Source organism: Diceros bicornis, chromosome 1 (assembly GCF_020826845.1).
Source record: "Diceros bicornis minor isolate mBicDic1 chromosome 1, mDicBic1.mat.cur, whole genome shotgun sequence".
NCBI lineage: Eukaryota > Metazoa > Chordata > Mammalia > Perissodactyla > Rhinocerotidae > Diceros > Diceros bicornis.
This window is the reverse complement of record NC_080740.1, coordinates 8,974,484-8,988,323: the sequence shown is the minus strand read 5'-3', so window position 1 is coordinate 8,988,323 and position 13,840 is coordinate 8,974,484. Positions and strand designations below refer to the sequence as shown.

The following is a 13,840-nucleotide window of genomic DNA, read 5'->3' as shown; positions in this document are numbered from 1 at the left end:
ATAGGAAAATTCCCCAATTATGGAAATTTGTTCATTTTATAAACAAAATGGGATCTTTTATAAAAATGTTTTGTCAGCCTAGAATTTACATTTGGGTCATCTACGTCTCTGATACCTGCAAATATGCCCAGCTATCAAGAGGTGAATTCATCTCCCATCCAATGTAAATCTGACTTACTTTTCAGTGCTGCCTTCACTTGTGCCTTGTGGTTAGCTGCATGGTACCAGGTGATCTGGGCGCCATCTTCTGTTGTGATCTGGTTATTTCTCAGAAAATATTCCAGTATATTTTCACTCCAAGATCCTAAAATAACAGCATTTAGATTAAAAAGGATAGATTGTTTTTTATGGAGTAAAAATTTTTTTAACAAACAAGGGGACAGAATATATTGAGAAATAAAGTAACTAAATTGGGAAAAATACAAGATTTTAAAAATTGAGAACAAGTATTATGATGTGGCAGGTACATTATATATATATATGTATATATATATATATAAACATGCTATATATGATGTAAGTAGTAATTAGTAAACATATAGCATAGTCTGAACCTCAGAAGCACGAGAAAGTATATAGGAAGAAAAAAAACTGGTAAGAAGCAGGTATTTTAAAGCAGGAATTTACATAAGATATCCTCTCCAATCCTAGCCCCATAAATAAGTAAAATGTATGTAAAGCCAAAGCTATATTAAAAACTTCTATATTTTGTACAACTTAATTGTTTTCTCCACCTGAAGCCCCATTCTCTATAACAATTTACAGTTTTAAATTACACATTTAAGCATATTCACCTTCAGATTACGAGGTGACTCAGCAACATTTATATGAGTGACTAAGCAAACTCCTGAGTTAGTATTCATAGATTTATGGAGCATGTACAAATATACACAACTCCCATATCTATCAAGTACTTTTTGGCAGACCAGATATTCTCTTAATTAAGCATTAAAATATGTGAGTTAACTCAGACTAATACACTTGAATCCAGGTCCAAATTATGTCATATTCTAATATAACAATGAGAAAAAGGTGAAAAACAGTGAAAATAGTTATCTATAATCTTACCTCCCTAATTTTTGTTCATTCATTTAAACATTTAAGTGCCTACCACATGGCTGCAAATTTCCTATGCATGAGATTGTGTCTTCTGTTAATTGTCTATTAACTCCACATAACAACAATTAAAAATCTAAAAATGACTATCAGAAACTGCCAATGAGACATTGAGTATAATGAAAAGTATACGAAAAATGTATACGAAAAGTATATGAAAAAGTATAATTTGATTAGAGGATGGAGGGGCCTATAAAAATAACTTCTAACTAACATGCGTGAACTTAGCAACCACTCTGTATATCAGGCTACAGAATCAAGAAAGGAGAGAGTCAGTTGTGGGATCCACTAGCCCCACACTCTCTCCTACTTACAACACATGACTCTATTTAGCATATGCAATAGAGTCACAGACCCTTCAGACTTAGATGAAAGTACATGGCCACCATTTTTTTTATATTTAAGTTAGGCATTTTTAGAAGGCACATTAATTATTAGGTATAACAGAAATGTCCAACAATGGGAAAATAATTAAATCATAGTATATCCTCATGATAAAATATGTGCCTGATTTGGCTGTTAAATATGAAGTTTTTGAGGTACACCAAAAGACTCTCAGAAACAGTAATCATGTGTGTTACCAGAAAAAAACTAAATGTTAGTCAATGGTGTCTATTGGATGTGTCTGTAGCACCTTTCAACTAAACACACTGCATTAAAAATTTTTATAAGGGCAACTAACAAATTAATTATAAAACACCATACCTCCAGAATTTAAAACCATTTGAAGTAAAAAGTTCTCCTTGCCCTGTTAATGGGTGAAACTGCTACCTTATCCTTAGCCACAACCGCATATATCTTTAGAATTTAAGAAGGCTCCAATTACCTACGATCTAGGATATTATATTTTAGGTAGGCTGTAATTCTGAAAATAGGGCCAAAAGAAAGGCAAAATTAGTTGCAATCTTTTTTTTTTTTTTTCACTCTTCCCCCCAAAGCCCTAGTAGATAGTTGTATGTCATAGCTGCACATCCTTCTAGTTGCTGTATGTGGGACGCAGCCTCAGCATGGCCGGAGAAGCGGTGCACGCCCAGGATCTGAACCCGGGCCGCCAGCAGCGGAGTGCGCGCACTTAATCGCTAAGCCGGCCAGTTGCAATCTTTTTAATTAAGATTTTTTGGGGGAGCAGTTTTAGGTTTACAGAAAAAATTGAGTGAAAAGTACAGAGTTCTCGGGGCCGGCCCTGTGGCGTAGCAGTTAAGTGCGTGTGCTCCGCTGCTGGTGGCCCAGGTTCAGATCCCGGACACGCACTGACGCACCACTTGTCAGGCCACGCAATGGCGGCGTCCCACATAAAGTGGAGGAAGGCCGGCATGGATGTTAGCTCAGGGCCAGTCTTCCTCGGCAAAAAGAGGAGGATTGGCATGGATGTTAGCTCAGGGCTGACCTTCCTCACAAACAAAAAAAAAGTACAGAGTTCTCCTCTGTTTCCTCCCCTTCTCCTCAATTTTCCCTTTTCTTTACATCTTTCTGTGGTGATAAAAATATTCTAATATTGATTGTGGTGATGGTTACACAACTCTGAATATACTAAAACCCACTGAGTTATATGCTTTAAATGAGTGAATTGCATTATATGCAAATTATATCTCAATAAGGGTTAAAAAAGAAAAACTTAAAAAAAAATACATCTACTCTTTAACCCAGAAATTCCACTTTCATAAATTTATCCCATAGACAGATATGCTTATATGTGGGAAATGACACATTTGATACAAGGATATTTACTGCAGCATTGTTTGTAATAGCAAAAGAGTGAAAATAACCCGAATATCCATCAACAGTGGATTCACTAAAAAAACTGTGGCATACCCATGCAATGGAACATCATGTAGCCATTAAAAAGAATGAGGCAAACCTATATGTACCGATATAGAGTAATCTCAAAGAGATGTTCACTGAAAAAAACACAAGGTGGAGAACAATAGGTATAGGTATTGTAGTAGGAAGAATAATGGCTCCCAAAGATGTCTACCTCCTAATCCCTGGAAACTGTGACTATGTTATGTTACACAGCAAGGGAGAATTAAAGTTGCAGGTGGAATTAAGGTTGCTAATCAGCTGACTTTGAAGTGGTGAAGAGGAGCCTGGATCATGCAGGTGGGCCCAATTTAATCACAAGGTCCTTACAACTAAAAGAGGGAGGCAGAAGAGCCAGTGTCAGAGTGATGCAATGTGAGGAAGACTCAACCAGCAATTGCTGGCTGTGAAAATGGAGGAAGAGACCATGAGCCAAGGAACTCAAGCAGTCTCTAGAGGATGATAAAGGCAGAAACACTGATTCTCCCCTAGAGCTTCCAGAAGGAATGTAGCCATGCTAATTTTGAGTAGCTTTGATTTTAGCCAGTGAGACCCCTTTCAGCCTTCTGACTTCCAGAACTGTAAGAAAATAAGTTTGTGTTCTTCTAAGCCACTAAAAACTAATGCTCTAAGAAATTAATTTGTATGTTAAAAAAAAAAAAAAGTTGAGAGAAAAACAAAAAAGAGATATATAGTAATGGTGGCATGTACATAAAATATCTCTGAAAGGACACACAAGGAACTAGTAACAGAATGAGTGTGTAGAGGGGAACTTATTGGTTGAGGGATGAGATGGGTTGGAACTTTTTATTATAAATCTTATTGTGCTTTTTGAATTTTTTTATATTGAGAATGTATTACTGGTGGAGTGACATCAGCATCATGGGGGAGTGAGCTCTTCCCTTAGACTCTCCCCCCTAAAATACAACAAAATGGACATTCATAAACCAACAGAGGACATTCACACAACACAAAAGACATCTGAGAGACCCACGCAGCCATAGGTCTGAAGGTGGAGGTGCTGGACCCTCCAGGGGGAAGTGGAAGGAGGTAAGGAGAGCTTCTCTCCCTCCCCAGCAGTGCCCCAGGGCACAGGACTGCATGCAGCTCTGAGTAAAGAGGGGGGAGCGGCAGCTCTCTGGGGGAACGCCTTTGTTCTCCAAGTTCCCTCACAGCCCATGGGAAAGTTCCACATAGAGAAGGCTAAGCTATTGCGGGGGTGTCTTCATTAAGCCAGCACCCCAAGAGAGCAGATAGTGAGGGCAGAGGGAGAATGCCCCAGGGATCACGCAGGTGAAAGAAAGCACCTCTCCCCCTTCCCGGCGCTCCAGCTCAGCCGGTCAGCCAGAGTGCCCGTGCATACGTTAGAAAAGCAGCAGCTGCAAGCAAGTGAGCCAGCAATTGCAGATGGGCCCTATAAACATAGATTCCAAAGGACAGGCATAGACGCCAGGGATTGCGGCAGGCTCAGAATACACAGTGCCTGACCACACCCCCCCAGTGGCAGCAGGTGGAATCTGTGACCAGATACTATCACTACACGAAGGCATAAATCCACACCATCAAATAGTATGAAGAAATATATTAATACTCCAGGCTAGAAAGAAAATGACAAGCACCCAGAAATCAATCCTGAAGGCACAGAAATTTACAATCCAAATGACAGAGAATTCAAAATAGCTATCATTAAAAAACTCAATTAGTTACAAGAAAATTCAGATAGAGAGTTCAATGAAATCAGGAACAAAATTAATGAACAGAGGGAATTCTTCACAAAAGAAATTGAAACTATAACAAAAAACCAATCAGAAATGTTGGAGATGAAAAACACAATGGATGATAAAGAAAAATCTGAAATCTCTGAATAACAGAGCTGATATTATGGAGGACAGAATTACCAATCTGGAGGACAGAAATATAGAAAAGCTTCAGATGGAGGAGGAGAACTAAGACTAAAAAGAAATGAAGAAATTCTCCAAGAAATATCTGACTCACTTAGGAAATGCAACATAAGGATTACAGGTATTCCAGAGGGAGAAGAAAGGGAGAAAGGAGCAGAAAGCTTGTTCAAAGAAATAATAGCTGAGAACTTCCCAAACCTGGGGAAGGAGCTGGAAATACAAGTAAAAGAAGCTAATAGAACTCCTAACTATAGCAATGTAAAAAGACCTTCTCCAAGGGATATAGTAGTAAAACTGGTAAAAGACAATGACAAAGAAAAAATATTAGGCGCAGCAAGGCAGAAGAAAATAACTTACAAAGCAACCCCTATCAGGCTTGCAGCAGATTTCTCAGCAGAAACCTTACAGGCTAGGAGAGATTGGAATGATATATTCAAAATTCTGAAAGACAAAAACTTTCAGCCAAGAATACTCTATCCAGTGAAAATATCCTTCAGATATGATGGAGAAATAAAAACTTTCCCAGATAAACAAAAGCTGAGGGAGTTCATTGCCACAAGACTCCTCCTATAAGAAATATCAAGAAGGCCCTCATACTTGGGAAAAAAAATAAAGGGTTTACAAAGCCTTGAGCAAGGAGATAAATAGGCAGACAAAATCAGGAAATTGCAGCTCTCTATCAGAACAGGTTATCAAACAATTATAACACTAAAGATAAAGTGAAGGAAAACATCAAAAATCGTTTTAACCACAAACTCATAACAGAAGATGGAATAAGTTGTGACAACAATAACTTAGAAGGGGAAGAGGAGAGGGATGGAATCAGCTTAGACTAAGGAAATAAGAGGCGATCAGAAAAGGGACTATCTCATCTATGAGTTTTTTTATACAAACCTCATGGTAACCACTAAACAAATAATCAGAATAGAGACACAAATGATAAATAAAAGGAAAACTGAGAAAACCATCACAGAGAACTACCAAACTGAATTGGTAGTCCAAAATACATGGGATGAGAAACAAGGGAAATACAGAACAACTGGAAAATGAGTGATAAAATGGCAGCATTAAGCCCTCATATATCACTAATCACTCTAAATGTAAATGGATTGAATTCTCCAATCAAAAAACACAGAGTGGTGGGATGGATTAAAAAACAAGACCTAACAATATGCCGCCTCCAGGAAATACATCTCAGCTCTAAAGACAAACACAGGCTCAGAGTGAAGAGATGGAAGACGATACTCCAAGCAAATGGCAAACAAAAGAAAGCAGGTATTGCCATACTTATATCAAAGCAGACTTCAAGATAAAACAGGCAATGAGAGACAAAGAGGAGCAGTATATAATGATAAAAGGGACACTCCACCAAGAGGACATATCACTTATAAATATATATGCACCCAACACTGGAGCACCAAAGTACATAAAGCAACTTTTAACAAACCTAAAAGGAGATATTAACAACAACACAATAATAGTAGGGGACCTTAACACCCCACTTACATCAATAGATAGATCATCCAGATAGAAAGCTAACAAGGTAATAGTAGAATTAAATGAAAAACTAGACCAGATGGACTTAATAGATACATATATAGAACACTCTATCCAAAAATAGCAGAATATACATTCTTCTCAGGTGAAACATGGAACATTCTCAAGGATAGACCATATGTTGGGAAACAAGGCAAGCCTCCATAAATTTAAGAAGATTGAAATCATATCAAGTATCTTTTCCAACCACAATGCTGTGAAACTAGAAATAAACTGCAAGAAAAAAGCTAGGAAAGTGACAAATATGTGGAGACTAAACAACATGCTACTGAACAATCACTGGATCACTGAAGAAATTAAAGGAGAAATCAAAATATATCTGGAGACAACTGAAAATGAAAATACACCATACCAACTCATACGGGATGCAGCAAAAGTGGTCCTACGAGAGAAATTCATAGCAATACAGGCCCACCTTAACAAACAAGAAAAATCCCAAATAAGCAATCTTAAACTACACCTAACAGAATTAGAAAAAGAAGAAGAAAGAAAGCCCAAAGTCAGGAGAATGTATTACTTATTTTTCTAAAAGAGGAGGAAATGATTCATATAATGGAAAAATCTGGTTAAGAAATTAGCCTCATTGGTAACTTAGCAATGAGAATATAATTTTTTTTTCAATGGCATGTGTCAGCATCTGGAACATTTTTCACCTGAGCACGTTTCATTCTGAGAAGTTTGTAAACTTTGTTTCAATTCAGAAGAGAACCTGTATTTATATAGCCTAATAATGAGAATGGTGAAAGTCTTTTGAGTGTGAGCTTTGACCCAGATTTGGATTTTTAAGGAAAACTAGGCATTAAATGGATTTATAATGAGATGTAAGGGAAAGAGCCCAAGGTTTAAAAAGGAAAGCCCTGGTCTGAATAGAACGTTTGATGTAGGTTTAGCAGAAGCCTTAAAAAAATGTTCATTTCCTTTGATCCAGTAATTCCTGTTAAAGGAGTTCAGGCTAGCATTAAAAAAAAAAACAGAAATGAGGAAGAACAATGCAAAGATGTTCATCACAGCATGAGTTCTAATAACAACAACAATAAAAAATTGAAACACTTAAAAATGTCTAAAATTAGGAGACTAAGTAAATTAGAGTATAATTGTATGATGCAATATAATCAATCATTCAAACTTACGTTTATAAAAAGCTTTTGTGATGTGGTATGTTATGAGAGGATGCAGGATAAAAAAATGTATATTTACCGTGATTTTAACTATATTTTCTTAAAAGTCAGGATTGTTAGAAAATATACCTAAAAGTTACTAGTGGTGCCTCTGAGTATTGGCATTATGTGGGTTTTTTTTCCTACTTCAATATACTTTATAAATGTTCTAGAATGAGCATGTATTATGTTTGCAATCAGGAAAAAATTTCAACTGAAAAAGAAATGTGTCACCAAAGCCGTCTAATGTGACTACTTACGTTTATATAAAAGATACTGCAACCTTCTGGAGTAGAACTGCCTGGCTTAAAACACCTCTCACTCTGGGGTCAAATAACAGAGACACACTAATTACCAGCTTCCAAAGGTTGTCAACAAAAAGCTGGAATAATGCTTGGCCATGTCCCTCTGCATTTCCCATCCTCACCCAATTCCCAAAGAGAAACTGGACTGACCAAAACTACTTTCCATTTGGTCTGTTGAAATTATGGATTAGGTAAATGTCACATACCTTTCATTTCAACCAAGACCTCAAAAAGCAATATTCCTCCCCCTCTCACCACTCCTTTCCAACATCATACTGGAAGTCCTAGCTAATGCACCAAGACAACAAAAGGAAATAAAAGGTATACAGATTAGGAAAGAAGAGATAAAACTGTCTTTGTTCACAGATGACATGATTGTCGACGTAGAAAATCTGAAAGAATCAACAGAAAAACTCCTGGAATTAATATGTACCAGCAATGAACAAGTGGAATTTGAAATGAAAAACACAATACCATTTACATTAGCACCCCCAAAAAAGAAATACTTACATATAAATCTAACAAAATATGTACAAGATCTATATGACAAAAACTACAAAAATCTGATGAACAAAATCAGAGAACAACTAAATAAATGGAAAGATATTCCATGTTCATGGATAGGAAGACTTGACATCATCAAGATGTCAGTTCCTTCCAACTTGATCTATAGATTCAAGCAAGCCCAATCAAAACTCCACCAAGTTATTTTGTGGATATCAACAAATGGATTCTAAAGTTTATATGGAGGGCAAAAAAAACCCAGAATAGCCAACACAGTATTGAAGGAGAAGAACAAAGTGATGACACTACCCACGACTAAGTTTGTGATGTAAAACACAAAACAATAAAACTCCTAGAAGATAATATAGGAGAAAACCTAGATGACTTTGGGTATGGTGAGGACTTTTTAGATACAACACCAAATCCAGGAAAGAAATAATGGATAAGCTGTATTTCATTAAATGAAAAACTTTTGCTCTGCAAAAGATGATGTCAAGAGAATGAGAAGACAAGCCACAGACTGGGAGAAAATACTTGCAAAAGACATGTCTGACAAAGGACTGTTATCCAAAATACACAAAGAACTCTTCAAACTCAACAATTAGAAAACAAACAACCTGATTAAAAAATGGGCCAAACACCTTAACAGACACCTAGCCAAAGAAGATATATAGATATCAAATAAGCATATGAAAAGATGTCCCACATCATATGTTATTAGGAAAATGCAAATTAAAACAACCATGAGATACCACTACACACTTACTGGAATGGCCAAAATCTGGAACACTAACAATGCCAAATGCTGACGAGGATGTGGAGCAACAGGAACTCTCATTCATTGCTGGTAGGAATGCAAAATGGTCCAGCCACTTTGGAAGACAGTTTGGCAGTTTCTTGCAAAACTAAACATACTCTTAACATATGATCCAGCAATCCCACTCCTTGGTATTTACCCTAAGGAGCTGAAAACTTATGGTCCATAAAAAAACTTATGGTCCATAATTGTCAGAACTTGGAAGCAAGTGTCAACCTACAAAAACAGAAACCAGTTTAAGAGGCAAAGTGTTTATCTGGGATCAAAGAATTGCAATTCGGGGAGCAGAGATTCAGGTAGAAACCCAAAGAGTGTCCTGATTACAGGAGAGGGACTTAGGGGTTTTACCAGAAAAAGGGAGGATAAGGTGAGTTGTATTAAGGAAGAGTTCATTGGTGCTAGATGATGTAAGGCTACGTTTGTCCTTCATTGATTGGTTAGCCATTCGGTCATCAGCAAAGTGCCCTTTCATCATTCCTTACAGATAGGATATTCTTGTCCTTACTGACTTGGAATGTTGGCAGTTTGGTCCAGTTTGGAAGATAAAGAAAACAAGATGTGCAAGAGAACACCTCTGAAATGGCTGCTCTGGCTTTATTTTATTTTTTGGTGAGGGAGATTGGCCCTGAGCTAACATCTGCGAATCTGTCCTCTATTTTTGTATGTGGGTCACCATGACAGCATGGTTTGATGGGTGGTGTAGGTCCGTGCCCAGGATCTGAACCTGCCAACCCGGGGCCCCTGAAAGCAGGGCACACAGAACTTAACTACAGAATTTAACTACTATGGCACCTTGGGGGGCCCCTGCTCTGGCTTTACGTAATATGGCTCCATTCATGTCATCTTTCACACAACAAAGATGTCCTTCAGTGGGTCAATGGATAAATAAACTGTGGTACATCCAAACAACGGAATATTATTCAATGCTAAAAAAGAAATGAGCTATCAAGCCATGAAAAGACATTAGGAATCTTAAATGCCTATTACTAAGTGTAAGAAGCCAATCTGAAAAGGCTACACACTATATGAACCCAACTACATGACATTCTGGAAAAGGCACAACTACAGAGACAGTAAAAATATCAGTGGTTGTCAGGTGTTGATCGGGGCGGGGAGAGGGATGAAGAGGTGGACCACAGAGGATTTTTAGGGCAGTGAGACTACATTGTAGGATATCCTAATGATGGACACATGTCATACATTTGTCCAAACCTACTGAATGTACACCACCAAGAGTGAACCCTCTAGTAACCTATGGACTTTGAAAGATAACGATGTGTCAATGTAGGTTCACAATTGTAACAAATGTACCACCCCGGTGGGGGATGTTGATAGTGGGGAGGCTACTGCGTGTGGGGATAGGGGGTATATGGAAATCAGTCTTCCACTTAAAAAGGGCGCATATTCTCGCCATTCCTGACCGCCCCAAACGCTTTTCTCTTAACGCCCACGCGGGAACCAGGGTTCCAGGCCAATGGATGCGGGCGCGCTGAGAATGCGGACCGCGAGGGTCCGAAAAGGGCGGGGTGCCGCCAGGGGAGACTCTCAGAGCGCCCCCAGCTACCGGCACGAGGCCGGAGAACGTGCCCACTGCCAGCCAGCTGGGGCAGCCGCGGGACCGCGCTTACCCGGGCCGCCCGCGGTCGCTGTCATGGTGACGGACGCCCGCAGTCCGCGCAGGCGCTGAGCGGGGGGCGCCGCCTGACTCGTCGCAGGTGGCGTGGAAACCGGACGCCACCACCACAGAAGGTGGACAGAGCAGCCGCTCCCCACCGGGCCCTGCCTGCAGCTTGGCAGCGGAGGCGGAAGGGCGGGGCAGCGGCGCGCACGCGCAGAGACTGCGGCTCGAGGTTCGCTTGCGCGCAGTCTTCGCGGCCGTCCAAGTGTCGCGCGAATTGCTCTTTTGAAAGGTAGTCAGAAGACAGGTTAGTCCTTCTGAAGGACGCCGCGGCCGGGGTGACCGAGGCGGAGGATGAGACCCGAGATTGAGAGCAGTTGCTGGTGTGGGGTACGAATTTCCAAAGCTGGGTATATTTTCTCTTTTTAATTTTGGTAACGTCCTGAAATGACATGGAGTCATTTCTCCGTAAGAATCAGTGTTTCTGCACAAGGGTGCTGAAGTGATGACTTGAACGTGTCCTGTCCCCTCTTCCTCTCTCTCCCCCACTGTTCACTCGGAAAACCCTCCTAGCAGCTGGATTCGCCCACCCGCTGCCTTCTGTGCCCTCCTGACTCCCTACTCTCCGCGGCCGAGCTGAGGCTGGAAAAAGCGCCGGTGGAGTCAGACTATGTGAATTGACAACAGCGCTGCCATTTTCTGGTCCTGTGACTCTAATACAACTCTGTCAGTTGTAAAATTAGGATAACAATACACCACCTGACGCAACACAAATGGCAGCTCTTCTCGCCCAGCCCTTGAGATTTTAATATATTGTCTTTCCAGACTTGAGTTGTAATTATCTCAATTTATCTTTGATCAGACATTTGTATTCTCTGATGTTCTCTAGTTGAAAAAGATTTCTTGAGTTTCAGAAAACACTAACTTTTAATGACTTCAGTGGCCTTTAAAAACAAAAGCTTTATTGATATACAATTGATTGTATTTGATTTGCATTTCCCTAATGATTAAAAGTTTTATACATTTAAAGTGTACAATTCAATGTATTTGTAGTGTACTCTGAGTTGTGCAACCAACACCACAACCAACTTTAGAACATTTTCATCACGCTAAAGCAGTCACTCCCCGTTTCCTCCCCAACCCTACACAACCACTTTATGGATTTGCCTATTCTGGACATTTCATATAAATGGAATCATACAACATATAGTCTTTTGTGACTGGCTTCTTTCACTTAGCATAATGTTTTTAAGGTTCATCCATGTTGGAGCATGTTTCAGTACCTTATTCTTTTTTATGGCAAAATAAAATTCCATTGTTTGCATATACCACATTTTATTTGTTCATCAATTGATGGACATTTGCATTGTTTCCACTTTTTGGCTGCTAATGAATAATACTGCTGTGAACGTTCATGTACAAGTTCTGTGTGAAAGTATGTGGACATATTTCTCTTGGGTGTATCCATAGGAGTGGAATTGCTGGTTCATATGGTAACTCTGTGATGAACTTTTTGAGGAAGTGCCAAACAGTTTTGCAAAGCAGCTATACCATTTTACATTGCCACCAGCAATGTACGAGGGTTCCAATTTCTCCACATCCTCACCAACACTTGTTATTATCTCTTTATTTTAAATTTTTATTTTTTTTATTTTAGCCATCCAAGTGGAAATGAAGTACTATCTCATTGTGGTCTTCAATTGCAGTTCCCTAGTGACTGATGATATTGAGCATATTGTCAAGTGCTTATTGGCTATTTGTATATTTTCTTTAGAGAAATGTCTATTTCCTAAATAACTAGATTCCCTAGTGTTTTGCAGGTTGAGTAATTTGGGATTATTTCCTGGATATTTTGAATATTAGGAAACTCTCAGTCCTGTATAAATCTTCAGAAGAATGTTTTTGTTGTGTTTTGTCTTGTGTTAGCTGGCAGTCAATCCAGTTAGTTCAGACCACACAACCTGGCTAGCTTTCTGTGGGCTGTGGTTCCAATGGTAATTTAGTTTTCAACACCTTTTTAGTGCCGTTCTAGTCAGCCCCAACTGTGCACCACCCAGTGGCTAGTGTAAACCTGGATAGTGATCTACACTGTGGTTCGGTGTTCAAAACTTTTGCCCCGGGGCTGGCCCTGTGGCTTAGCGGTTAAGTGCGCACACTCCGCTACTGGTGGCCCTGGGTTCGGATCCGGGCACGCACCGCTTGTCCGGCCATGCTGAGGCGGCATCCCACATACAGCAACTAGAAGGATGTGCAACTATTACATACAACTATCTACTGGGGCTTTGGGGAGGAAAAAGAAAAGGGAAAAAAAAGGAGGATTGGCAATAGATGTTAGCTCAGGGCCAGTCTTCCTCAGCAAAAAGAGGAGGATTGGCATGGATGTTAGCTCAGGGCTGATCTTCCTCACAAAAAAAACAAAACAAAACTTTTGCCTGGCTGCTTCTGGTCAGTTTCACACATGCACAGCTTGAGGGTGATCCCAGGATTTTATACACAAATTTAAAGGTTCCCTTTCTTCAGTTTCCTCCTGCCTATTATCTTCTCCACGCTCACTGGTTCCAAGATCCCCTTTCTTGGTGTTTTGGCTAGAAAGTCAGGGCTTTAGCCTCCCCACAGCAGTGCTAGTGTCCTGCCCTGCAGTCTGCCACCAGTGCACCAGTGGTTAGAGGGGTGCTACCTTTTTGCTGTCTCCAGCTTGGTGTAGGGCAGGGAAAGTTCACAAGGCTCCACCTCACAGGATTTACACATGGTGGGGAGGAAGGGGTGCTGCTGCTTTTCTGCAGCTCTCCTAGAATAAGGCAAGTAAATTCAAAAGGGTTCTGTCTCACATGCCCCAACCCCCTTCCTGGTCCCCTGACTAGGAGACAGCAAACTGTTCCTTGGACTCTGTGCCAGCTGGCAGTTCCTGTTTTCCTGTTAAGCGTATGTGTAGACTGTTTGGGATTTGTCTGGCTTCTTCAATCTATGGAGTCATGTCTTTCAGCAGTTTTGAAAAGTCTACATTATGTCTAAAAATATTTGCTCTGTTCTATTCTCCTCTCTCCTTGTGCAGCTAATTAAGCATA

The 13,840-nt window shown here is 39.9% G+C and overlaps 1 protein-coding gene across 1 annotated transcript in view; it reads right to left on the bottom strand.

The window, feature by feature from the left end:
- FAM151B (family with sequence similarity 151 member B) overlaps positions 1–11,037 on the bottom strand; it is a 38,506-nt gene extending 27,469 nt beyond the window's left edge. Inside the window, exons 1-2 of the mRNA XM_058570457.1 lie at positions 10,786–11,037; positions 179–304 (exon numbers count right to left, since the gene is read on the bottom strand). Of these exons, the coding sequence (XP_058426440.1) occupies positions 179–304; positions 10,786–10,810 (151 nt within the window). The 5' untranslated portion in view covers positions 10,811–11,037. The remainder of the gene's footprint in view (positions 1–178; positions 305–10,785) is intronic.
- Between the last annotated feature and the right edge of the window lie 2,803 nt (positions 11,038–13,840).